The 26,589-nt window shown below is 37.8% G+C and overlaps 1 protein-coding gene across 6 annotated transcripts in view; it reads left to right on the top strand.

The window, feature by feature from the left end:
* ROBO2 (roundabout guidance receptor 2) overlaps positions 1-26,589 on the top strand; it is a 459,690-nt gene that overhangs the window by 31,048 nt on the left and 402,053 nt on the right. For all 6 annotated transcript variants that reach the window (XM_085318916.1, XM_085318912.1, XM_085318914.1 and 3 more), the window contains exon 2: positions 14,706-15,032. In XM_085318916.1, coding sequence (XP_085175042.1) covers positions 14,706-15,032 — 327 coding nt within the window. The remainder of the gene's footprint in view (positions 1-14,705; positions 15,033-26,589) is intronic.

The raw sequence follows: 26,589 nt of genomic DNA, 5'->3' as shown, positions 1-26,589 counted from the left end.
TCATATCTATATATATTCAAATATTCACTTTTTACTGAAACTGCCTTCAACTTTATGGAGATTACATAGCATTGATCAACGGGAACGATCCTCATTTTATTCTTAATGAGGCAACCAGTTTTAAGGGTGGTACTACTGTTTCTGTCTCTAGCTGCAGATTTTTTGACTGTGATGGGCTAAGAAAGTGTTAGCTTCATTCTTCATTCTTTCTCCCATTCCTACTAATGATGTGCTGAATAGCCTGTGTTCCTTGCTCTTTTGGGAACAGTTTTGAGAAATCCTAAAGTGCTACAAATTTCCTTACTCTAAAAGCCTGGCTGTATTTGCATACATAGTTATGTCTGTCTGTGAGTTACTTCATGCAAGAGAGAAYGTTTGCTGAAGCTTTTGAGCCTGGCAAAGCTGTATGCCTTCTAACTTTCWTGGTATCATGCATTTTTCTTGGAATTTTCTTAGGACGGTCCCCCTGCTCCTTACAATCCGATATTACATGTGGATGTTTATGTATTTAGCTGTAATCCAGTTCCGTGTTTGTTACTGCAAACAATAGATGGTTCAAAGTGTAATGGCCACGTGTCAAACGATGAGCGCTGCTAGGTTATGCTGCCTTCCTGAAGCCTTCTACCCCGGGCTTTTGTTTTGTAGGCATCTTTGCCTGGCARTGTTATGCAAATGAACCAATTAATGGCAGACAAAATGGCCTTCCTGCGTGGCCATGTTCGTAATAAGAAGGGCAACGCTGTAAGTCACGTACCTATTCAGTGCGCTCTGTAGGCCACTGCGAGGGCATGATTAGCCTGACTGGGGAAGACAATTGCGGAGGCATCTGCTCGGTTAATTTTGAGGGAAAATTTACCAGATGGAGGCTGAAGATTTAAGTGATTAGAAGGTAGTAGATTGGAATACAAATTGGATTAAAAGAAATTAGATTGATATAAATCGAATTGAGTCACAACAGTTTGTGTTGTTTGTACCAAGGGGCAGTGGATTATGGGAGAAGCAGATGCTCCAATGAGATAGGAATTAATGTGGCTTTGACGGTCCATCTGGGAAGGCCTGAATATCGAGTACATCCCTAATCTCTCTCTCCATTTATCAATGCCATAATGTTAATTAGTACTTCATTCATTAAGTTACTTACAGAAGAAAAAATCTCACCCCTAGCCCCTCTCTGCTTGAGGATTTGTTATTATGCCAGGAAATGGAAATCTCTCTTTAGCTAAGCTAGTTACAGTTCACTGTTACACTAGACCCGTGTCATTTTCCTCAAGCTTGCGGCTGCACTTGGCATAAATGAAATTTATTGGGCTTTGTTTTGCAATAAATTTCTCTTCATAAATCCAGCATAGTTATTTGAAGTATTGTCTTGATCACTAAAGTACATCAATTCCTAGCTACTAGTAATAAGCCCCCTTCTCATAGCTTTAATAAGGTCTGTATATATTCTACTTTATGTAGTTGAGTAGCGTTTTGTTTTATGGCCAAGATAAAACAATGACATTAAYGGTGAGAGGCAAGTCTTTGAGAGGAAGAACAAGAAACATGTGAGTGTATGTGCGTAAGATCTTTGTTGGAAAAAGTTGTGTAATGTGGAAAAGTGCTGTACCTGAAACATCTGATGTTGGACTGAGTTGTCATCAACCAGTCCTGAAGAACAACACTGGTGGCATTTTGAATGTGTTTCTTCTACCTAGGTTGTAATCCAGAAGATGAATGTTTGCTTTAACTCTGAATGATTGCTTTAACTCTTTGAGCATGATCCAGTAATGTGCCCTTGTGGCCAAGAAAGCCAATGGTCTCCTGGGGTGCATTAGGAAGAGTGTTGCCAGCGGGTTGAGGGAGGTGATCCTGGCACTCTACTCAGCCCTGGCGAGGCCTCATCTCGAGTACTGCATCCAGTTCTGGGCTCCCCAGTACAAGAGAGACATGGAGCTACTGGAGAGAGTCCAGCACAGGGCTACGAAGGTGATCAGAGGGCTGGAGCATCTGCCCTGTGAGGAACGGCTGCGGGAGCTGGGCCTGTTTAGCCTGGGGAAGAGAAGACTAAGTGAGGAATCTCATCAATGTGTACAAGTACCTGAAGGGAGGGTGTCAAGGGGATGGGGCCAAACTCTTTTCAGTTGTCCCGTGTGACAGGACAAGAGGCAATGGGCAGAAATTGAACCACAGGAAATTCTGCCTGACCGTGAGGGGGAATTTCTTCACTGTGAGAGTGACAGAGCACTGGMACAGGTTGCCCAGGGAGGTTGTGGAGTCTCCTTCTCTGGGGATCTTCAAGGCCTGCCTGGATGCARCCCTGTCCTCCATGCTGTAGGTGACCCTGCTGAGCAGGCAGGTTGGACTAGATGATCTCCAGAGGTCGTTTCGAACCTTRCTGATTCTATGATTTTATGAAAACATGAAATCATAACTGATTTTTTTAGTTAGAAGTGGAGGGAGAGGAATTAACAAATAAAACAGGCTTGTGAAGATATTGAGTACATTTCTTTTCTAACCACAATATTCTGGATAGGAAAAAAAGATAATAAAATAGATTTTTTTTTTTAGTAAAAATAAAAAACAGTTGTCTGTATGGTGCAGCGAGGTTGTACTAAGCCATTCACATACAATGCAAGCGTTGGCAAATGCAGGGCTTCACATTAGCATGTTTGTGGTGTGAGCCTTAAACTTGTCTTTCTGTTTTTCTATAAATATTTGATTGGTTGCCCTATATCACAGTGAAGCTTTGATCTCTTTTCACCTAGAAAGCTAACTGCAGCTTCATCTTGAGTCCTTAAGTTAATTGAAAAACCATTAAGTATGAAAGCGYGTTGCTGTTCTCTTGGTTGCACCTAAAAAGTTGGAGAATTCTACAAAAAATCTTGCATCTTACACACTTACACTGGAGGAAGTGGGTTCACTGCACAGTAGTTTTGTGGAAGAAAAGAATCTTTTATTGTATCTGAGTTTTTAATCTGTTGTATTAAATTACTAGGGTGTAGGTGTATACGTGTATATATATATATATATATATATATACACACACACATACACACACTCATCCTTTTGTATACTTCATATGTAAATAATGTGTATGCAAGTATACATGTATATTTAAACACTATAATCTGTTTTATAGATAAATACTATTGATGAAAAAGAAATAACTATGGATATACCATAAGGTATAAAATAACTGCCTCCCAAAAACTTTAATTTTTAGTTCTAAACAAAGAAAATAGTGTAACACTCCATACTTGATTACCTGACCAACTTCCTTTAAGTATAATACTGTGAAATGTGTGTGTTCTAGAGATGAAATTTTCTTTTATTAGTTTGTGCAGACAACATGTGTTACATTTCCTGAAAAAAGTGATGAAAAGTCAATTAATAGTTGCAGCTTGAGATGGTGCCATCTGCTTTCTCTATTTTTCCTTTATTTCTTGTACAGCTACTTTTATATTGCTTTTGCAAATTTGTTTGCTGAGAGTAACCAATGTGAGAACGGCCTCGGAGTTGTTTTTGGCTGTTTTGCCATCTGCGATGCCAGCCCCTCTCAGTCTAGTGCCCTTGCCTGGTGCCGTTTGCCCTGGGACACAATGGATTAAATAAATCACGCCTTGGGAAGAAGCTTTTAGGGGAAGTTTTGTTGTAGCYGTACCCTCGCCGCCCCATGACTCTGAAAGCAGTTGTCTGTCAGCAACATGTGCTGCCTTGGGAGGATRTGTAGCTAGACCCACTGACCTAGAAGTGTGTGTTATTTTGACTGTTTCAGGAAATCACCCTTTTGTTACTGATCAAATGTAAAATAATGCTGCAATAAGATATGGTAACATGCTTATCTATTGAAAGGCAAGGTTATACCTAGCTGGGGCTGTCCTTAACAGCTGTGGAGTTATGGATGTGTGGCAAAGTCAGAATTTGGCCCAATGCGTCCAGAAAAGAAGCCCAAGTGAGCCACTGGACTGGTGCCCTCAATCTGAAGCGCTAACAGAGACATTTCGGCTGTGTGCCAGCTTCGAGTGTATATAAGTGAAACAGGAGCACTAAGAAAAAAAGTCAGTAAGGGTTGTTTAAACAAAATCCAAGAGTTGGCAGAGGGAGTAGGAGTATTTGTGCTCTGCTGCCAGGCCAAGAGCATTACGTGCAATCCTGGCTGCAGGGTTTGCTGAGCTCTGAGCTGCAATCTGATGGGACAGATAACTGCGTTGCTCCTGGGTGTGAAGAGGAAAAAGTTCGCCCTGTTGGCTTGGTGAGGTGGTTTCGATATCATTTAAAGAAAGATGCAATTTTGTTAGCTACAGGCACCACGATGGTGAGGCATACAAAGTGTTTTTGCAACATGCGTAGAGAGCAGAGAGGAAAGAAAGGGCACAAGGAAATTTCAGGAAGTTTATTTTCAACATCCAATATTCAGATTTTTTTTTAAGCAAAGAGAATTTATGGGAGTGAAATCTTCTCACGTGACTTGAGTTGTGCTGTGTTTCTAAACCTACTGATTATGATGAGCTTTTAATGTCTGGTCATACTACTTTCAATTTTATTTTCAGCTTTGCTGCTGAATAAATATTAATTGGCTGATAGTTACTTATATCTTTTGGAGTGATTGTTTTTATGGGATGCTTGGGTCAAGTTTTACGTAAGGTATGGATACCATCTACTTTGAATTCCTTAGCTATCTACCGTTGGTGCAGTTGAGAGGAACAAGACTGGGAGCCTTTGCTGCCAGTGTCCCCAGAGGACAGAGTGGCAGCAGGGAATGATTTACAACACTGAAGTTAAATGCCTGGAATGGTCACAGTGGGAATTTCCTCCCAACACATACCCTTCCCCATAATATTTATTTCAAGACTGTTTCAGCTGGGAAAAACTATGATGATTTCCTTAACTGTGGTCCAGTGTCCTCATTGGTTCATAATGCTTGGGGAGCCGTAGATCATATTTCTGTGCCATGCAAAATGTGTTAATTGTTTACATCTGTTGAATTAAGTGGGATTTTTCAAAGTTGGAGAATGTACGGATGTCTTGGTTAAAATCTGAGTGGACCAAACTGTATTGCGTCCAATTTGCAAAACTTGTGTTACCTTAAATACGGTGGAGTATGTTTGTCATTTTCCTGCTTTTTTGTTTAGCTGTGTGCTATTCTAGCTTTTTTATTTTTGAATTTTAGGTTATGAAAGTGCTTTAGTGACCCCAGAGGGCTTTTATGAGGCTGAAGATGAAGAAGGAGATCAGAAAGTAGAATTTATTTGGCTAAAGTAGCCATATGTATTGTCAAGCTTACCTAAATAAATTGTTAACATTGGTATTATCAGTGTTTTTGGAGAGAAGAGTCTACTAGAGTATTAGAATATTAGATTGGAAATAACAAGAATGAATTGGAAATAATAAGATTAAGTATTACATTAAGTAAGATAAATTCGGATCATTAAAATRTTCGTATTAGAATACTAATCAGAACTAAAATGTAGGCAACAATCTTCATTATTGTTTCTACTGCTGTGGTAGTGTGAAAGTTGGATATGTGTGTGAAAATACTGAAGTACCTACATGTTGAAGATCTGATCAGCTTGATTAAAAGTTTTTTGAAGAGACTTTCTGGAGAGATGTTAAGTCTTTAATCAGAGAACAGTCTYCTTAGAACTGTTTGAAGTTTGTGCAGCATGTTTTTATTTATGAAGTTACTATGATTTCACCAATATTTTTTGGCTACAGTATCCTAACCTCATGCTAAGCTAGTTGGCTCGTGGTTCTCAAAGAGATCAGAACTAGTTTGTTGCTTGAAAGCTTCTTTCTTTCTTTTTCTTTTTTTTAAGCTGCAATTTTAATTTAATATTAGTACTTGGTTAATGTTAATATTAACATTTTCATGTTTTCTCTTTTTTTAAAAWATGTTTGTTCTTTGGTAAAGAACTTATTGCGGTGTCTGTAAAYAATGCCTGGTGGTTTCCTTTCCATCCTTGACCTGAAAAAGAGCAAGATGCTCTGTGTGCTAGTCAGGCGTACGCTTGGGCTTGGCCTTGCTAAAATCCAGAGTGGCTGTGAGACTCCCTAGGGAAGAGCTGTTGTGCTTGAGCTCCACTGCTTGAGAAGAGTGAGAAAACTCTTGCTCTCTGTTCAATGCCGTTGTTCCAAGCCTGTGTATATATATCATAGAATAATTTAGATGGGAAGGGACCTCTGGAGGTCACCAGAGGGGTGCGTGCGCACATGCATGTGTGTTTGTGTATACATGGCATGTATCCAAATGCAGCATATGTACACACACACCTTTTCATAGCTGGAGATGTTCCTCTTCTCCTCCTGTTACTTTCACTTTTGAAGTGAGTTTTATCATGTCATTGTGCAGAGCCAGTGAACATTGATGAAAACCACAGCTGAAGTGAAATGGTTACTTTAGTTTTCAAAGTCAAGGTGGTATTGCTTTTCTTTTTAATTTTTTTTGAGACAGAAAGCTTATTTTTGAATTAAATAAATAATTGTCTATTGTATGCTTTCAGGGAGCATGCATATGGTAGATACTTTACTTCTTAACTGAACTCTAATCCAGACTACTTTGCAGCAAGCAAATTGGTTCAGCTTGCTAATTGTAAGAGTGATTTGTATTTATAGAGTCATTTTTCACCTGAGGAAAACAATCCACTTGCCTATGACTCTATATACCAGTTTTTAGGGATATCATGCTATTACTCCTCCTGCATAATATTGAAAGTGAGAAATCCTGTGTTTGCTCTTGCATCTCTAACATGCCCTCAGCAGTGTGGTGGAATGCAGCAATTTTTAAGGGAGTAATWAGGCTCTGCAAAAGAGTATTACAAAGCAAAGAGAACGGAAGCATTGAGGGGTAAACTGAAGGACTGTAACAACCCTATTTGCAATCTGGCCGGTAGTAATATACTTCTGAGCAAAGGGCTGTATGAAAAAGAAGGGAGATGGCTTTTATTATTTCAGATTATGTGAGAAATGATCCATTAGGAAACCTCTTATCAGGATGCAGTTTACAGTATTAAGAACTGATTTGCTAAACACAGAGTTGTTTTTTTGCTTCATGCTGGCCATTCTAATTTTTGGCCTGTAGTACTGATGGATTTTTTCCTATAACTGAAGTACAGCATACACGTGTATGTTGGTGTAGGAGGAAAGGTAAGATTTTGGAGAGACCTCAATCAGAATAAATTTCCTTTAAGTCTACATAAGAATTTGGGGATWTTTCGCTTCAGATCAATTCATACAATGAGTAGGGTGCTTATACTGTGATATTGGATTATTTTCTGTATCTTTATTAAAAAAAAAGTCAGAATTTTGTGTTTGCAGCATTTTTCTTTACCATTAAGGTTGATTACATCTCACTTAGCAAAGTCACAGTTTTATACCACAGAAACTTAATAAAATCAGCCCTGCCATAAGATTTGGTCAAGTATTTTGAATGACACTTATTGATCTCCCTTGTCAGAGTTCCCTGCCCACCCTTCTTGGCAGAGTGTGCTCTGTGGGAAAGGTGGCTTATCTGCAGATACATGTCTTGGGGAAGTGAGGATGTGCTGCTTAATGGATTAATTTTGCTCTAGGAAAAGCTTTCAGAGGACCTTGTCATAGCTGACACAGCTTACTCTGAATAAAAACCTTACCAAGTCGTACCGTTGGAGTCTGTTCCCGTCTGCCAAGTCTTGGGGGAGGGGGAAGAGGTTGTAAAGAATGAATCTTAGAAGTGTAATCTTTACTATGTCACTTTGCCCGGAGGAATACATCTAGGATAATCAGTCTGATGCCAGTGCATCAGGCTGTACTCCAGTTGGTTTTCTCATTATCTTGAATTTTTTGTACATTATCTTTTGTTCAAACTAGGATGTGACTGACTGGATCTCTATTTGAGATCTCCGCTTGCTTTCAGTCAGTTCTGTAGTTGAGAGGGTAGTGAAGGCAACAGACTTATTCATTATGTCTAACAGATGTGTGTAATGAGTGTGTCTGATAAGTACTTTCCAAGTAGAACAAGGCATACAAAAGGGCAAGAAAATGAACAGTAACTGTGACTGTCTTTCAGCAGATTTAACTAAGTAGCTGCAAGAGCATCTTTTTTCACGCTAATGTTATCTCATACAGAAATGTTATGGTCTGTGTAAGGCGGGGGGGAGCAACCTTACTGTATAGCAGATCCTATATTGTCAGAAAAGATTCTGCATAGATTATTGTAATTGTCCATCATGTCCTTAAAGCATGTTACTCTTTCAATTATAATTTTAATATCTTTTTTCTTATTTAGCTCCATCAGAAGAAACCAGGATTATAGGATAAAAGAAGCTTCTTTGACATTAAAATATGTCTTTAGAGCAGTTCTCTAAGTAAAATCAAATATATTCAGGCTTTTTTCTACCCTTGTCTGCTACATTCTGTTGCTGGATACCTTTTCTATTGCAGTTTTGCTACTTCTCTTCCTAATAAAGAAGGCTTTGGCTGTGTCTGAGCAAGGACATGCATTGTGGGCAAAACTCTCATAAGGAATGCATTCAAAATGCTGTCAAATGCACAAAACAAACTAATAATCTCTGAGACACAGTATTGATTGCTTTCGTTTGTAGCACGCTTCGAGTTTTCAAATGGCAGTATGACTTTCTTTGGTTGATGCTTCTTTTTTCTACTACTGTTTTATAGTAAAGCATGAATTATGAGCTGTATCATCAGTTGTCTTTCTAGCTTTAGCCTTTCTGAACTAAATATATAACCCTCCTTTTAAGCCTGACCTATCAGAATTATTGAATTGAGTATATTTCAAATGTACCTACACAGTGAAGTACATTAAATCATATTTTTAAGTTCCTTTTGCTTCATGTGTTTCTTCTTTTATTTTGGGTGTTTGTCAGTATTTGTACATTAATAGATTGTTACTTCTGTATTTTCTGGTTGTATCTCAAGTGTGTTAACAACAAAATGAGAAGAGTAGAGGGACAAAATGCTGGGTGGCAGCTCTGCAGCAAGGGTAATGTCTGGTATGTATAGTGCTAAATACGTGCTACTTCTGTTATTAAAAATCTAGCCTCAGCTTCCCCCAGGTGACTTTTAATCAAAGTATATTAAAGRTATATTTTTGAAATGATAAAAATGTTTGAGTATTGACAAAAGATGTAAAAGAAGGAGCAGTGGCCTTTATAGGTTTGATTTAGGAAGGGCTTTTCTGTGCATAGGAAGTCAAGTGCATAGAAGGCTGGAAAGTTAGATGTGAAGATAACAAATGTTGTATTAAGTGGCTGGAATCACTGGTGCAAAGTGACGATACAGGAAGAGATAAAGTCAGAAGAAAAGAGTGATAATGCTGAAGGAGGCTCGTGAAGGCAATTCTGAGATCTGTATTATGAAATACCGTATCACAATATGAACATTTAAACTGACATAATATTGCTTTTGTTTTTTAAATTGCCCGGAGCTTATAATAAAGCTACTGGCCTTTCTAGAGTGGACTCTGAACCTTTCTAGTAACTGCCGTTAGCCCAGCAGCCATGAACATTTTGGTAATTTACTTTAGAAATGTATAAATATGCTGTGAGTTTAGTTTGTACCTCTGCTTTTCCTGTGTGACAGACCACTGGCTTTGGAGCTGCGTATGTGAAGAATAGACTTAGTAGATGAAATCAGGTTTTAGTCTTGGTGTGAAGCTAATGAAATTAAAACTGGAGGAGTGTGAAGTGTAATAAATGAAAAGTGTTTTCCTTAAAACTTCTTGATAGTAGCATAGGAGGAGTGRAATGCAAATAGCCAAATATCTTTTTTATGAAGATATTGGTGCACATTTACACCCCCACACAACATTATTCTCAGAACAAGGTGACTGTGTACTGTTTTTATGGAACTGTAGTGAAAAAGCTKTATTGTTTTCTATGTAGGTAGAATATTAACTATTTTAGTTGCCTTCTCTACTTGCTGTTGTGTTTCTATAGCAGATCTATTACTCTGATTCTTGGATAAGAAAAATCTTGCATCCAATTACATTTTTAGGGTATCAGCCGGGCTAAATAGAAATATTATAGCATACTCTGTTTATGGGCTGTCAGTGTAGCTGTAGCTCTGTGGTGTGTTGGGTTTCTGAGGAAACTTGTGTCGAAGTTGGAGCATCTTGCAGCAAATCCATGAGATTTGTTGGTAATCATGAGAAAGTGTGAATACCTCAGAGCACCAGTGGTGTGWCTCTTCCAGTCAGAATGAATGAATGACTCTTGCACTTTTCAAAAAAAGCAGGTTTGAAGGTGTTTGTCAGGGACTTTCCTGTCTGACGCGTCTGAAATAAAATCTAGCAAAGTGCTGTTCTGGCACATGTATTTTTAAACTATTTAAAGTGGGAGGTTGAAGAGTGCAGCGTGTTCACCACGCAGAGTCTCATGTGTGCTCCAGATTATTTTTCCTACTTTCATGAATTTTTGCTTATTTTTCTTTTCTTTCACTCCTTTGATTAGGAAGTGTATAAGTACAAAAATTCATTTGACGGGAAGGAGAGTAAAAGAGCAGTGAATGGCGAACRTGTTTCAAAGATAGCGCTGCGTCTGTACGTCTAAGTAACTGGAGCTTCCTTTTGCCTTTCTGTGGCAAAGCGTTTCCTCCCGCTGCTTCCTGTCATCTCCTGCATGAGGCTGGCCTTCACACGCGCAGTGAGTGCCCTGACCTCTGCGGACATTAATAATGAAGGATGCCCGAGCGATTCACACAGAGCTAGATATGAATGCAAGCATGTTCATTACTTGGGAAGTGACAGTTCATCACAAATCTATAAAGTCACTGACTGCTATTACAGGAACTACTGCCTTTGCCCCTTTAGTCAACGGTCATCAGGTCARTGGTTATCAATAGTTCCTAGGCTTTGCTTTCTGAAAATGAAGGTTATTCTTAAGGATTAAATGCAAGRCTTTGTCCCATGTTTTAGTTTTCCTTCATTAACTATAGATGGTAACTTTATATTTGGCCATGTTAGGAATTCCGGGTAGGYTCTTTATGAACTGTGGCATGGATCACATTCCACATTTATCTTTAAATAGAATCTGCCCATAGGAGCACATATATAATAAAAGCTGTACCTGCTGATTTAACATTTTATTCTTTATTTACTCCAAGTAGTAATTGGAAACTGTATTTCTGAGTATCATTTCCACAAAAATGTTGCCATTGGCTAAATGGCTTTGAATGTAATTTTTATGCAAAGTTTGTTTGATAGGTGTGGGAGGTTTTTTTTGTTTTGTTTTGTTTTGTTTTTTTTTTTTTTGTTTTTTAACCTCAAAGCTGGCAAAGGGAGCTGCATGGACCGTCCAGCGTTCAAGAGAAGCTACTTCTCTTGAAACAACTTGTTATAGTGAAACAACTTGTCACCTTAAACGCATCGTGGTTCCATGTTCCATCTCATCCTCCAGTAAAAGGGACAGAAATCTGTTCAGTTTAGTTGGCTCATGGAGTTAATAATATTTCTGTTTCTTCAAGGTGAAATTATATTTTTGAGAGTGGTATCAATGGGGAGGGAAAAGRAGAGACGAAATGGAATAATTGAAACTTAACTGGGAAAATATGGCTTAGGGTGACTGTTTCCAGTCATGTAGATGGTGCCTYCCTCCGCCACAAAAGAGGCAATGGAGAAGAGGTTTTGGTTCTGTTTGACATTTCTAAATCAGAGCGTCTTCTGAGAGCAGCTGCTGGCACTCAGTTTCCAAGCGGGGAGCCTGCAGTGCTCTGTGCTTGTTGGGGGTGTCCTTGGGTTTCCTGTCTTTGAAATCTGCATCAAAAAAAGAAGAAGGAAAAAAAAAAAAATTTCAGCTCCCTAGTGCTGTGTGCTATGGGCAGGCAGCGCAGGAGCACCTCAGCCTTCGTCCCTGCCAGCTGGCCCGGGCCCTCTTGAGCCCGGGTTGCTGCATTAGAACAGAGCGAGGCAACCGCTTAGTTTTGTGATGAGCCTCAGTTCTGAAGAGGGAAGAGATGTTCCCTGTGGCCTGGAGAGAGGATTTGAATTGGGCCTTATAAAGTGAGAGGTTTAATTCTTTCTAGAAGCAAGCTCTTTTTGAAAGATTGAATTCAGCCTGTAGTTCTCTGTAAAATGTCATTTTCTGACTTCTGGAGTGTTCTTAACAACTACTTGTGTATAAGAGAACTGCTTCATAGTATGGATTTGCATTAAGCTTTCATTTCTCCTTGTTACAAAGGTAACTTCCTGATAACCATTTTCTTGACCTGTAATCATATCTGTTACTCCTCTGTGGATTGAGTAAGTCATGCCAAAGTTTCAGAAACACTTCAACCTTGGTGGTGTTCCTGCTGGTACTATTAGAAGGAATATCTTAACATGATACCGGTGTTTTTAAGAGTAAGAATTGAAGTAAGTTGATAGGCTTGTGTGCAGTGTGTTATGTATGTCTCCAGCCAATGTTTTAGGTCTGCTTTTAGTTTCATGTACTGTGATTTTTTTTTAATTGCAAATTTTTTGGCTAAATTTTAAATGACTGTGTATGAGGGAAGAATGAAATATGACTTTATTTTTCTAAATACACTCTGAGTATATTTGAGATACAAATTGTTTGAGTTTTTAATGTACTGGCAGTACATAGTACGGGCACATTTACTGTACTAGTAATAGGATCTAGTAGCCAAGGAAAGAGCCATTTGTGCAGCAATGTTATGACACATTATTACTATGGCAAGTCCTAGTTTAATGATCTGAGTGCTAATGAAACAGAAGTCCAAAGGTGGATTCACTCTGTGAAATTGATCCTTATTTCTTTCCTCATAACTTCTGGAATAAATGAGGCATTGAAAATATTTTCAAATAAGTAATGCATAGAACATATTTTACATATTGATATTAAATCTCTTTTCTACTACCCAGTGAAATTGCTGATCAGAAAATTGAGGTCTACATGTCTCACTAACCTGCAGAAGGTATTACACCTTGCATTTAAGCAGCACAGTCTTACTGTACTAAAGCATCTGCTCTACTTAAAGGATTTTTAGGATCTGTGCTAGAAAATATGATTTATGCTAGATTAGGTAAGGTGATTTCATTTTTATGAAAAGCAATTCCAAACCACAAAACTACTGTGACCTGTTTGTTGCAGAAAATCTCTTTGTCAAACTAATATATTCTGATGAAAAATGCGGTGGTGCACCATATCTGGATGGTCGAAGTTGAAGTCAGAAGTGCTGGACTTCGCATTTCTGTTGGGTGATGCTGTTCTTGCAGTTACTCATCTCTGCAATGTGTCTTCTAATAGATGTAATGGGAAGCATAATAAATGTGAAGCAGTGATAAACTATTTCACCAAAAGAATATTGCAGTATTTGGGTGGTGCTATGGTGCTGCTACAGTTTTTTGTACAAGAGCTTCAGCGGAGATGTGGAGTGCTGTGACTTATCCTGGTGAAACTGGTAGAAGCTGCAAGGGAAGGATGGCAGTGAGACACTTTCTCCCAGCACAGATCCCTTCCACATTCCCAACTTTTCCAGGATTCTCAGATTCCTATAGGGTGTCCTTTGGCACCTCTCTTTTCTATTTGAAGACTTCAGTGGCAGTGTCTGCTGAGGTAGAGGAACTGAGGAGGGAGGAAATGCAGGAGGGCAGAAGAACAGTGCATCTCAGTAGCTTCACAGAATGGTACAGAGCAAGACACAAAATTAGTTTTGAAGAAGCTTTGTTGTTATCAACACCTAATAGTTTTGATGTTGTGAAGGCTTACCAATAGCGTATTGCACATCAATTTTGTAAAATAATGAAAGAAAAATTATTCTGATGGGTAATTGAAAGGAGGTGTTTTGGGTGTATTACTTTACAATGATTGTGGGATTCATTTCTCTACTTATTTTCAGTACTGAAAAAATATATGTGGAAAAATATATAACCACTTCCTTTCCAAGGCATACTGCAGTCAGACTAAGCCACTGCAGTATATTATGGGACAAGCCAAGTGTCCCAGATCCCTGTTGTTATGCATTACATCCAGTTCTTGAAGCTGTTCAACTCCTAGTGACCATGTAATCGGCGTTATGATACTGTGTTGGTAGAAATCTAGGARTACTACAGATAGGTTAGAAAGTGCATTTGTGGAGAAATTTTGTTGAGGATTAAAAAGCAGAGTGAAGAAAATGAGGAATGCAAAAAGAAGAAAAAACAAAATGGACCTATGATCTTTTCTCAGACACTGAAGTCTCCAATGCACTTTCAGGGTGCATGTGTACGTATATTGTACTTGTATTTGTGTGTACATGCATGCAGTTCATTGGAAAGTTCTAAAGTACAGTTGACATACACTGTTTCACCAGAAGTTTATGAAGGAAAGGAATTGAGTCTGTCAGATGAAAGGATAGGGGGGSAGCAGCTGTGAGTGGAATCTGGAAGGAGGCACCGGGATCTAGAGGCAAACGTAAATAGAAGGATTACTGGCTCAAGGAAAAGATCTTGTGTCATGCATGCATGTGTGTGTAATAGATCCTCCTTTAAGTCCAGTCTGCATTTGGTGTGGATCTCTTAATGCTTTGGTCAGAGGTGTATTTCTRTGTTCCATACTTAGGCTTTTAACTTTCAAAGTCTCTGACACAGTCTCTGTGATATCAGACAAAATGACAGATGTCATCTACATGCAGGTTTTTGGTTTTGTTTTTTCGTGGAAAATTTTTGCTGCATKAGCAGAAGCTAGCTCGAGAGAACTTGTTATGAAGTAAAAGCAAAAATAAATTGCTTTGTTCTTCCACTTTGCCTTTTTCTCTAGGATCCCGCCTTCGCCAGGAGGACTTTCCACCGCGAATTGTTGAACATCCTTCGGATGTGATAGTTTCTAAAGGAGAGCCGACAACGCTGAACTGTAAAGCTGAGGGACGGCCAACACCCACCATCGAGTGGTACAAGGATGGTGAACGAGTGGAGACTGACAAAGATGATCCGCGCTCCCACCGCATGCTGCTGCCCAGCGGATCTCTGTTTTTCTTGCGCATTGTGCATGGACGCAGGAGTAAACCTGATGAAGGAAGTTACGTTTGCGTAGCAAGGAACTATCTTGGAGAAGCTGTGAGTCGCAATGCATCTCTGGAAGTGGCATGTGAGTAAACCTTTATTTGACTAGAATCGTGTAAAACTTTATAGTTGGTGTGGTGCTGTCATCCAGCACTTGCACACAGTCAGCAGACTGGGAGATAATAAATGTAGATAAAGACAGTGTTTTGTCATTAACTATCACTCTTTCTACATGCATTTATTCAGTGGCAGTGACTGTACAGAATACATGATTTATACTGAAGTAGAGTTCTAGCCAGTGTATAATGATGATTGACACAAGCATGGACAAAGGCTAATCTTCCTTTAAAGAATAATCTAATTTTTAAATTATGACTAAAGTTGGTTATACTGAAGCTAATGTGGAAAAATAACTATCATTTAATATAAGGTGCACTGTCTGTTTCTCTTTATCTAGTCATCTGTTACTTCAGCAGAAACAGGCAGCTTCTTGGTGACTCATGTTCTGTACTGCTGGAAACCTCAATACCTTCAGCATGCTCCTCTATCATAAACCTGATACAGGCTTCATTTATTATGTGAATGGCATGTGAAATTGTAGGCCATTTCTCATATCATCCAGAGTAGTTTTATTCTTTATCAATTCTCTTGTCTTAACAGAGAAGTTGTCATGGCTCTTTCAGAGACCACCCAGCGTGCGTGCTCTGCTTCTAATAGAGTTAGCAGAGACATCATTTTATTCACATTTGAAACAAGCACATCATGCATAAGATGCAACATTGTTTTATATTATGCCTACTTAGTTTTATGGGTTTAAAAAACCCCCCTAAGTTTGATCATTCAAAATCTCAGCTATGGATAGCTGTGTATCTTCATGTAAATGTGTGTTTTAATAATTTTAAAAATGCTGTTCTCTTTCTTCCTGGACTTCAGTTTTCCACAGAATTCTTTGTTTCGCAGTAGCTTCACTAAATGTATGTTTGACTTATGCGGGGCTTCAACACAAACCTGAATCATTTAGTTTACACATCAGGAGAGATATTGGTTCAGTTTCTTTAGAAAAAAATAACCCTCTCCACCACTTAATTACTGCAAGTCTGGAGACTTTTATAGCTAATGTTACRTAATCTAGGGGTTTCAGTTTTCTCATAGATTACAGAAAATGCCCTTCCTGAAATATATAAATGGTGACATAAGCTAAGTAAAAGAGTCTTGTTCACTGCCTCTTGCTTCTCGTAACTGAGCTTCAGAACTATTAAAAAAAAAAAAAAAAAAAAACACAGTTTTCTTCTGGCACTTAAATAAACCACCAGTATACATTTATCTAATCCACAAAAGCATCAAAGAATGTTAATTAGATTGGGCAAACATTTAGAAATCAAGAAGAGGAAGGCAAAATTAAGAAGGGTAAACATGTCTCTAGATAAATTTATTGGAGTATTTCTGGATTTGCACATGTGGTTTTTAAGCTGTCTGTTGAGAAAATCTGTGAGAGGTGTAACAATTCTGAAATCTCTATTTGCTTGCAGTCTTGTTGATCAAGACATCTCCTGTCTGTTCAGAGGCTAGTGCAAGATATGCCTTGAGTAATCAAATTAAACTGATTATTTTGAAATACAAAGGTGCTCTGTATTTTGTCAGTTTTCACTGATCCCTACTTCAGTGTCTGTTATGAGGCTCTTGTTACAGCATACCCAGTTTCTAGAGTTAGTTTTAACCACTGCAGCTGGTGGCAGGTCATGCATGAACTGTATGTGAGATAATAGAAGACTGTAAAAATAATAAAACCAGGTTTCGTTGTCAGAGGTATTTTAAGGCAGGATCATGGAACATGAAACTTGAGATCTGAAATGATAACCAAAGTTTTTGCTACAGCAACATGCACCTGACACCAGATCATTTTACTGTTTTCATAGCTTTGAAGTTTRACTGACTGAATTTCCAATTAAACTGCAAGTCTATAGCAGGCATTCTTGCTCCACTTAAATTAAATAGTGCTTTGTCTTCCCTTGAGCCATACCGTGGTTATGATTACAGGAAAGTCTTCACCAAAGAAAAATAGTCAATAAATAAACAGTGTTAATATTTATTTTGTTTTAGAGATTCTGCTAGTTTTAGGCTCACTGATCTTAGAGACACATAGTATATGATAGTATATAGTGCTGGATGTGTATAGAAGGAATTATTTRGAACATCTCACTGACTTTTTCTTGGAGGATAAAAGCAAAGCTGCTCAATTCTTGGTTTTAAGAGTCACTTTTTCTTCCCCTCATTTGACTTTTGGATATAAAATTAGGTTTTCAAGTGACTCTTAGAGAATACCTATTATTTTAAGGCTTTTAACTGTTCATTCTAATGTCAGCATTTCTGGGCTGAAGAGGATGGGAAGGTCTATAAGAGTCCGTTTGCACACTAGAGAGATCACTTGTTGCCGACAGCCTGTTGTCAGCACTGGGTCCTCATTCACCTGTTCTCAGCTGTTGCTGAAAACAGTTGAGTGTCCAACRTGTCTTGGACACCACAGCCCTGTGCAAGGTAACTGTGACAGTCGCGTGYTATCAGGTCTTATTTCTACTATCTGTAGTGGTGTTGAAAACTGCTCTTTCCATGCTAAGCTATGCTGTTTTCATCACCCCCAAAAGGAGGGGTTGTTCTTTGCTGACAACAGGGTTTTAGATTATTATCTGACTGTAGGTGGCCTGAAATTGTGCCATTAGAGAGAAACTGCTGCTTTTTACAGGCTTAAAATGCTCGAGTCTGCTGTTCTAGTGAAAGAATCAGTAATTGTTTTATTTGCTTATTAAAATGTCTGTCTCTGATAATGTGCATTTGCAAGTTTTGAATGATTTATGAACAAATATTTATTGGTTTTATGTATCTGCTGTTAAGAATGGTTATGCTTATACATTAGTTGGTAGTCATTGCCTGCTAATTGTGTTTCATTCTTCTGATTTTTATTTCATTCTTTTCTGTCCAAAGGCACCTGCCAGAGAAGCACACTCACTGAAAATATTTAAGTGTTCAGATTTATTTGTAAACATAAAAGAAAGAAGTGAAATCAGCAGGGGCATGCAGTGATTCAAAGCATTAAGAATAGCCCATCTTGAAGGCAATCGTTTTGCCCCTTGGTTGATGAGTGATTTTTTGCAAGTGGCTGAACTCCCTAAACATTTGCTGGTCTAATAGCAGTTAACACCTTGCCCAAGCATGATGAATTCAGGTGTCAATCCACCCAGCGTATTTAAGTATGTTTTTTAAATCCATGACTATTTGAGAGCATGTGAGCAGTCAAAGGGGCATATGGTTATGTTTGTGCTGAATTATGTCCTTAGRTAAATTGCTCAAAGTCACTGAAACTGAGGAACTGTGATTTGGAAAATTACTTAAACAACATCCTTCCTTAAACAAACAACATTTTTATTTTTATTAATAGGAGTCTTCACAAAAGGAAGAAATAATTCTAATGTTAGCATTGAATCCATTCTTCCACTGTGTGTGTGTGTTTATGTGTGAAATTCTGATACAGTATTTTTGTTTTATGGTTAAGCTATTAGAGACAAATGTTTTATTCCTAAAACAYCTAAAAATAATTAAAATTGTTGCATATTTTAAACTTTTTTAATGAAAACAAACAAGGGTTGGAATTACAAACGTGCTCAAATTTTCTTGGGAGGTTTGTAAAAAAGGGAAATAAGTTTGAAGTGGCTTGCACTTTTAAGAAACTGCTTGTATACATTAAACAAAAAGAATTAAAATAAAAGCACATTTCTTTACAATCTAAGAGTTGACACTATTGAACCTATGTTGTGGAGTTTTCCAGGGGGAATATTAGGAGACACATTTGCAATAGCTACCCTAGATAGGATTTCGGTTTCAAGTGCTGGGGCGCCACATGTAAGCAACAGAAAGAGCATGTGGGGTCCTCGCGCTGACTCAGGCTGCCTCTGATCTAACCCGAGTCAGCAGCAGCCCCCAGAGATAGCAACTGTAGCCCCAGGTGTTAAATATGTGACAGCAGCTTGATCTATCGACCACTGTAAGAGGGGGCTTTGGCCTAAATGAAAATTCATGAAAAATTGATGAAGTCCCCAGATTATTTTTTCCCCCTTTTCAGTGCTGTGCCAATGCAGCGAGAAGAGATTAAATGAGGTGTTGAACGCTTTAGTGGCAAGGAGGTTGTGGTTCAAAGGTCAGGGGTCCAAGGAGGGGAGAAAAGACCAATTTTCTTCCCTGCTTTCCTCTAAAAGAAAACATAAGGCTTTCAGATTAGCTGGGATTTCCTTCATTTTAATATCAGAATGAAGATCAAACATATTCACAAACAGGATTCTTCCCTGCCTGTGTTGGCAAAGGGTGAGAGCATGTTGGTTGGTGCTAATAGAAACCAATGGAAGACTGATCCATAATTCAGTTGGAGAACCAGAAATAGATTGAAGTTTGTGATGGCAATATAAATTTGGGCCTCTGTCTTTCTGAGTCTGTGCATGAACTGTAGTCATTTGGAGAAAGAAAAGGTCCTGCATTATTTATGTGTCACAGATTGCTTGAGTAGCAGGCTTTGGAACGCTCTCCAAACATAACAATCCTGTTTACGTTACAGCCAAAACTAAATTATGTTCTATCTGTAACAAGAGAGGTTATAGCCATACACTGAATTTAGTGCAAAAATTACATGTGTATTCCATAGCAAGYATATACCTGATCTTAAATTTAGGGGAAAATAGTATTACAACATATCTGGTTTATTTGTAAAATTAAGTGAATAAAGCTTGAGTGTATAAAATATGCACTACCCAGTCATCTCTGTCCCATAATACCAATGACAACGTGCTGAAGCATCTGCAAAGGCTACAATACATTCATAATAATGCAGTTAATCCAGTTCCTTTTGAATTTAGTTATTTAGGATAAAGACCACCTGCAAAATAGTATGAAAAACAAGTAAACATATGTGATTATAAGGTGGGTGGAAGATTTTCATCTAGTTTCGACTCAACAAATATTAAAAATAAAAAAAAACTATAAGGAATTTTGTAATTGCAATTTCAGAGCCTGATTTGCTTTGATCTGTGTTACCGGAGAATGCATCTTGTTCATCTCCTTGCCCCCATTTGGTCCTCATCATTCTCAATATAGTGTCTAAAGCTTCCTATCTGATCTGGCAATCTCTGCTCTCACTCAACAGATGCCATTGATCGTAGGAATTGAAGAGCTGGAGACTATGGTTCTTTACAGAATACTGTGGATGATCTGTAGCAGGATATTAGACAGTCATGTTTTTCCATACTTCCTTTTTTTTTCTAAGAATAAATATATGGGGCTATTATCACAGCATGTTTAATGAATAAAGAAATCCATTTGGAGAGAAAAATAAATAAAATTCTATCATATTCTATCATATTAGATAATCAGGCAAAAGGCAGATTTCTTAAGATAGGAGGATACTTTAAATCTTCTCTTCTGTGTACTTCTGAAGCTTTCAGTAACAAATTTCTGTTGATTAGTATGAAACCCTCAGGAATACTGTTGTAAGAAATCATTAAATAATGTAACATTGCTGTACAGGATATACATAATTTTATTCTCATGGTCACTATTTGAAATTAGAAAGGTTCATAAATAGCAATGAATGAAGCCATATCAGATAACACAAGACCTGGCTATTGTTTCATCTCAAAGTCTCCTTTTGAGTAAAAAAGTAGTTTTCTAATTATTTGATTTATTAGCTTAGTTTACTAGTTAAGTATGTATTTCTGCTACTTCCAATTTCGTCTGGGGTTAAAAGCAGAAATACTTGAGAGGGTCTGATTTTGTGCTGGTAGCCAGGGTTTTTCTCCTGTTGTTAACATATTTCTCACACTGTTAAAAGATTGTGCTTCAACCTTAACTTGTAAAGCGAACAAAACCAGTGCTTCTCTTGATCATCCAATAGGATGGAGGTGACTGCATCGTTACATCTTCATTTCTTTTAATTTGAGTTCCACTTAGACATTCAGATCTAAATGTTAGGCCTAATATGTTAATGAGTCCTCATATTTAAGAGCTATTACACTGGTGGCTGAAAGCACGTTCAATAGCTTTCAATCTGCCCAATATCAAGCTGTGCAATGCCTCTGATTTCTCCAGACCTTGCTCTTGTTCTCTATTTCTTTTTATTGCTCTTTTCATGCTCTAGTCTTCTTATAATAGACTTTTTTTTTNTTTTTTTTAATGTGGGGGTAGCTCTGTACAGCACCGTGAGCTCTATATAGAGATGCTCAGATTGGCACAAAACAAGCAGAGTCCTGGAAGTGTGTTCACTGAGGCGGCAAAGCACCTAAGCTCAGCTGTGTATGTACACCAGGAAGGGTACACCAGCCTGGGGAAAAGTTTCCTTAGCAATTGAAAATTGCTTCCAGTACATGAATTAACTCCTTCAGAACTGTTTAGAAAGTCTTTGCGGTGTACTTTCCTGTACTTTATAGATGTATGCTCTAGTATCATCCCTAGCTTTCTATTTCTGGAGTAGGAATTCACGGCTTCCCACATCCAGAAATGTTTAAAGAAGCTTTGTGTAGGATCTCTAATTTATTCCTTGAATTGTTCTGTCCAGGACCTATTTTTTTTTTTTCCTATAGCAAGGAGAGCCTTTGACATTATGTTTTTAGAACCCATTTGTAGTGCTGTTGACCTGATTCGGTTTCTAATAATTTCTTGCACACTTTCTCATTTGATTTTTATAGGCTTCCTTCATTCCTTGTCTTTGATTTTTATCAAAATCTGCTGTTTACATATCTTCTGAATTCTCTACCTGATAAAAGGTTGAAAGCTAAGAGAACTGTTGATGAGTTTACAGAAACCTTGAAAAAGATCAGCTATCAGCTGATGTTCTATTAGTGTTCATGTCTCATGCAGTCATTTTTGTTTGACCTTTTTCTGATTCTAGTTAATCTAGGAAATACAGGAGAGCATGATAATGTTACAATTTTTTTATACTTCTGTTCTCTTTGCTCAGAAACCTATATGCACTATTTGAATATTAATTGAAATATTGGCTATTGTTGGAATATGCCTCAGACTTTGTGGTGTCAAATCAAATTAAAAAAAAAAATCATTTGAAGCAACGCTCCTGACCATTCATTTGCAAGCACTGCATGATGTAAATACTAACAGAGTTTATTGCTATGCTGATTAACAGAAATCATTAGGGTGAGTTGTGGTGGATGTTATATATTAATAGCTTTTAATTCTGATATTAAATTTATTTGTTTAAGGAAATAAGATTTTTTTTCCTCCCTCTCTTTTTTCAAGGATGGTATTTGGTGTTCTCTTCCTGCCTGCCCTGGTCTTAGAGGAATAAAATTTAATCATGGCTTTTGATGATGCTTCAAATGCTCACAGAGGAGTTTTATTTTGAATAGGTTTCAAATGTTTGTTGTCACTTTTGTGGGAAATGAAGTGGTGATTTTGGTGTATTTCCCTTTGCTTAAATTTTTTCAAGAGGAAATGATGTGAATTTATGAATGTTCTGGGAATTGGTTCATCATGTTAGAGGAGGGAGGTGCACCCAGTCACTGGTGTCACAGAAACCTATTTCCCATTTTACAAAGGAGTGCAGAGGAACAAAGACCTAGGAGTCCTGAATTGCTGAGTAACCTATATTCTCAATAGCTGTATTTTACTGTTCCTTTTAGAAATGTTTCAACTCACGTTTTGAAAACCATTTTGATTACTCTCCACTTGAATCCCTGAGCGTGCGCCAAGTCTGTTGGAAGCTGTCTTAGAACTTAGGTCTTCTGATGATGAGAAAAACAGTTCTAAAATTTCCAATATAAACATAAATGTGATTGGTTTATGCTTGTTCTTGTGTTAAGATTTTCCTTTTTTATGTTTCCACTTCATCTAGTGCCTCCTAGGCTAGTCTTCAGTGTTAACCAGTTCTTCCTGTATAATGTGAATCTCTTGTTGGGTCCTGCTGGGCTTGTTGCCTAATCTTGTAAACGAAAGTAGAGAAGAATTAGCAATCTTAATGCACCCACRTCTTGCTAGAGGATTTTGCTTCTGCCATTTGGACTTGAACTTACCTCTTGCCCACCCTTCCTCCAGGGTGAAAATAAATTTGAAAGAAATACGTTTCTGTCCCTCTGTGAACAGCATGTAAGCCCTGCCTCTCTGAAAGCTTGAGCCACACATATGTTACTCCTAGGGGAAATCCTTTCACTGACTCTTGTTCTGCTTCTGTTATTATCTTAAAACACCAATTCATACATGAGAAGCTCAGAGGAAATATATTCTCAATTGAAGCGATTTAGGTGAGATATGATCTTCTAGAAGAACTTGATTGACTAATCCTTTGAATTACTTCACGATAAYGTACACAAAAGTTCCCTCTCTGCTACACGCATGCACGCAAACACACAAGTGCAGTTTAGAGGTACCTGTGGATGAGAAAAAACAAAAGAATTCATTGCAGCTCTCTAACTTGAACTTTTGGGATTAATTACCATTATACTTAGCATACTTGGTGACTGACATTATTATACACCCCTAAAGCTGACAGATTATAATTTTATATTTGAGGCAGAGACAAATATTAAACGAAACTTTAGGTGTGGATAGACTGTAAAAATTCTTGCCTTGTCCATAGGAGTCCTGTTAAAGTAGCTATGTAAAAATTTCTTAGTTTTTATTTTATATGAAAGAAAGAAATTAGTGATGTTTTGAAGGCAGCTTTCAGTTTTTTTTTCCCCAGAGTAGATATGAATTGTTTTCAGGCTTAACATGCACAAATAGTGCAGTATCAGTATGAAGTTTGTTTATAAAGCTGCCTCATTTATGTGTATTTCTTTTATATTTCAGTCATTACAGTCAGCAACTAGTAATCATGTCTTCTTCCTCAGAACAATCTCCTTTCTGGATTTATCAAATTATGTTCCCTCTTTGGGTTGTTGGGGGTGTAGACCAAGACGCAGCATGCCCCTGGTTCTGGATATTGGGAAATGTAGTTTGAACTCCATAGGTGCTCACAGATACGTAAGTTAGATCCCCCACTTGTTTAAAGAGCATCCATTAATTTCTCATCCTATCATTTCACTGTTGCAAGAATGTAAATGCCTGGTTTGAACCTTTAAGTTCCACTCCTACAARTGCATGCCTGAAAGCCAGTCATGCCAGTACCAAACATCATTGGTCTCTTCTTGAGAGTCTGAGGCATGCATTTCAGGTCRTGTATTGTGTTTACTGCAGAACTGAGAAAAACCGTATTTCTCACGTGATATCTCAATTACAGGGGTATTCTTCCTTTTCTTTGCCTCCCTCTGCCTACTCTAAAACAGGTGGTTTATTCCTGCTTTTTTCATATTGTTTTCCAATTTGAGTAGCATCTAATTATCAGGATATTAATTTCTATGTAGTTTTGGACTTTTTAAAATAGATCTGACATTTATTATGTTCTACAGTAACTTATCAATCATATCAAGATCATATCAATCTTATTGGATAACATGGAAATGTTAATCTGTTCTTTTTTTCAGAGAGTGCTTACTATAAACAGCCTTCTCAGGAAGGGGGCCGTAGGGAAAAGTAATCATGAAAATCCAAACAAAGAGGGTTCCTTTGTCACTCAAAAAAAATTGGCACCTTAAAAAAAAAAGGAGAGAGGGGGAGGGAAGGGGAAAGTGGGGGGTCAGTTTGATCTGTAYGCTAGAATTGCTTCTCTTTCCCCACCAATGGCACTAGTCTGAATGAAATCTCCACTAAAGCCCATGATGTTGTATTTTGTTACCATATTGGAAATGCAGAGTTTGGAATAGAGCCGTAGAGATGTTTTTCATTTTTTTTAATTGGGTTTTCTTAGCAGATAACTTGCTTGGATTGTAAAGACTTTTTGTTTTCACTTGCTAGAATAAAATCTTGTCTTTGACGCTTCTGTATATAACCCACTTCCTAATTTTGCCATTCATCCAAATATTTTGACGACTCATCATAAATACACTGTGCACATGTGCAGATCTAGGTTTATATATAATATTTCTCATTGTACACCCGCATATTGAACAAATTAGAAYTTGRTTTCTGTCTTATCAAACGCATTCAGTTGTTTTTATTCCACTGCTGYAGATGTGCTTAAAAATAGAATTTAATAATAACCATTTTCACCTCTCTCGCAAATGACTTAGCCTTTGCAGAATGATTCGTAACTTCAACTCTGTATCTATATATCAGCTGCGTGAAAGGAACAGTTTTGTATGTGCATGTCATAAAGTTCCTGACAGTGATACACAGAACTGGTGCACAAACAGGGTATAGTCTGGAGTATATTTATGAATAATACACTTATTTGCTAGTATTATGGGAATATGTATCCTCAGATTGTAATGAAATATTGACAATATTATTTAGAGGCTATATAGTGTACAATTATTTTATAAATTGCTAATTATCATTGGAACTTATTAAAGTTCTGAAGTAATGGGCGGTGCAGAGTTTCCTGTGTCATCTGTCACTGCCTGTGTTTCCAAGAAGCTTCTTTGTTAGGAACACAGTGTGCACAATCTAATTGCAGTACAAAATGTACATATTTCTATCCCCTCTCACTGCATACTGAAGCCAGTCTGTGACATTATGTACTCTTTTTACTCCCTTACCATTAGTCTAGTACATATATGGATAGGGACAGAAGAAATAATAAATTGATTTATTTTCCCCGCATTCTGACTCACAAAACTGATGGAACATCCTGACACCACTTTTTTTTTTTTTTTTTTTTTTTTTTTTTTTTCAGTGCTCTTCGCTTCAGCCTCTGTGCTTCAGCTGTGATATCTGTCAGACAAGTATAAAATATTTTACTAAGTAGACTAAAAGCATCTCAAGGAACATAAGGGGCAATATAAGGATCTGTACTTGTTTTCATATGTAGCTTCAACTGCAGTGAACGTCTGTACACTTCTGCCAGCCATTTTTCCATCACCTATCCCAAAGTCCTCAGTTGAGGTGACCTCTGAAGTGACTGGTACAGTGAGTGATGTAGTTAATGAGATCCAGCGACACCATGACCCTGACCCCCTTGTGGCCCTGGTTTTTCTCATCCATCTTCCTAGCCCTGCAGGCTGTGATATGCTATATGGAAACAGGATTAAACAAGTGTGAATAAACAAGTTCAAAGCTTTCTGTCATGGCTGCCAACACAGAACAGCAGGAAAGTGAGACATTAATAACTCGATGCTGGGGAAACATGTCTTTTTGCCATAGGAGCACCTGGGGAAAGTACCACTACCTACATGGTCAGAGTTTTTTCCATACCAGGAAAARTTTGTTTAAGACTTTTGTGAAGGCTGCAAGATTTGGTCTCCTCTTCTTAGTGATGAAGTTGGTGGTTCAGTCAGACCAGAGAGAGTAATACATCATTTAAGGCCTCATCCAGAAAGGTGTTTAAAAGCCCATTATGAAAGCAGCGCTCCTTCTTTGTATCACGTGTTGTTTGGGCTTTGATCCATCAGAATGAGTTGGAATTGGAAAAAAACAGTTTGAGATGTAAGACAGTCCTTAAGAGAATACAAGAGGAATGTGGTACTTCTTCATATCATAAAACAAGACTTGTTCCTCTTAATATTTCAGCTTGAATCTATTCCTATAGGTAAGACACTCAGATGAGGTACACTTTT

The sequence above is a fragment of the Rhea americana genome, unplaced genomic scaffold (genome assembly GCF_003343005.1).
Source record: "Rhea americana isolate MKP2758 unplaced genomic scaffold, rheAme1 scaffold_56, whole genome shotgun sequence".
Lineage (NCBI taxonomy): Eukaryota > Metazoa > Chordata > Aves > Rheiformes > Rheidae > Rhea > Rhea americana.
This window is presented reverse-complemented; position numbering and strand designations above follow the sequence as displayed.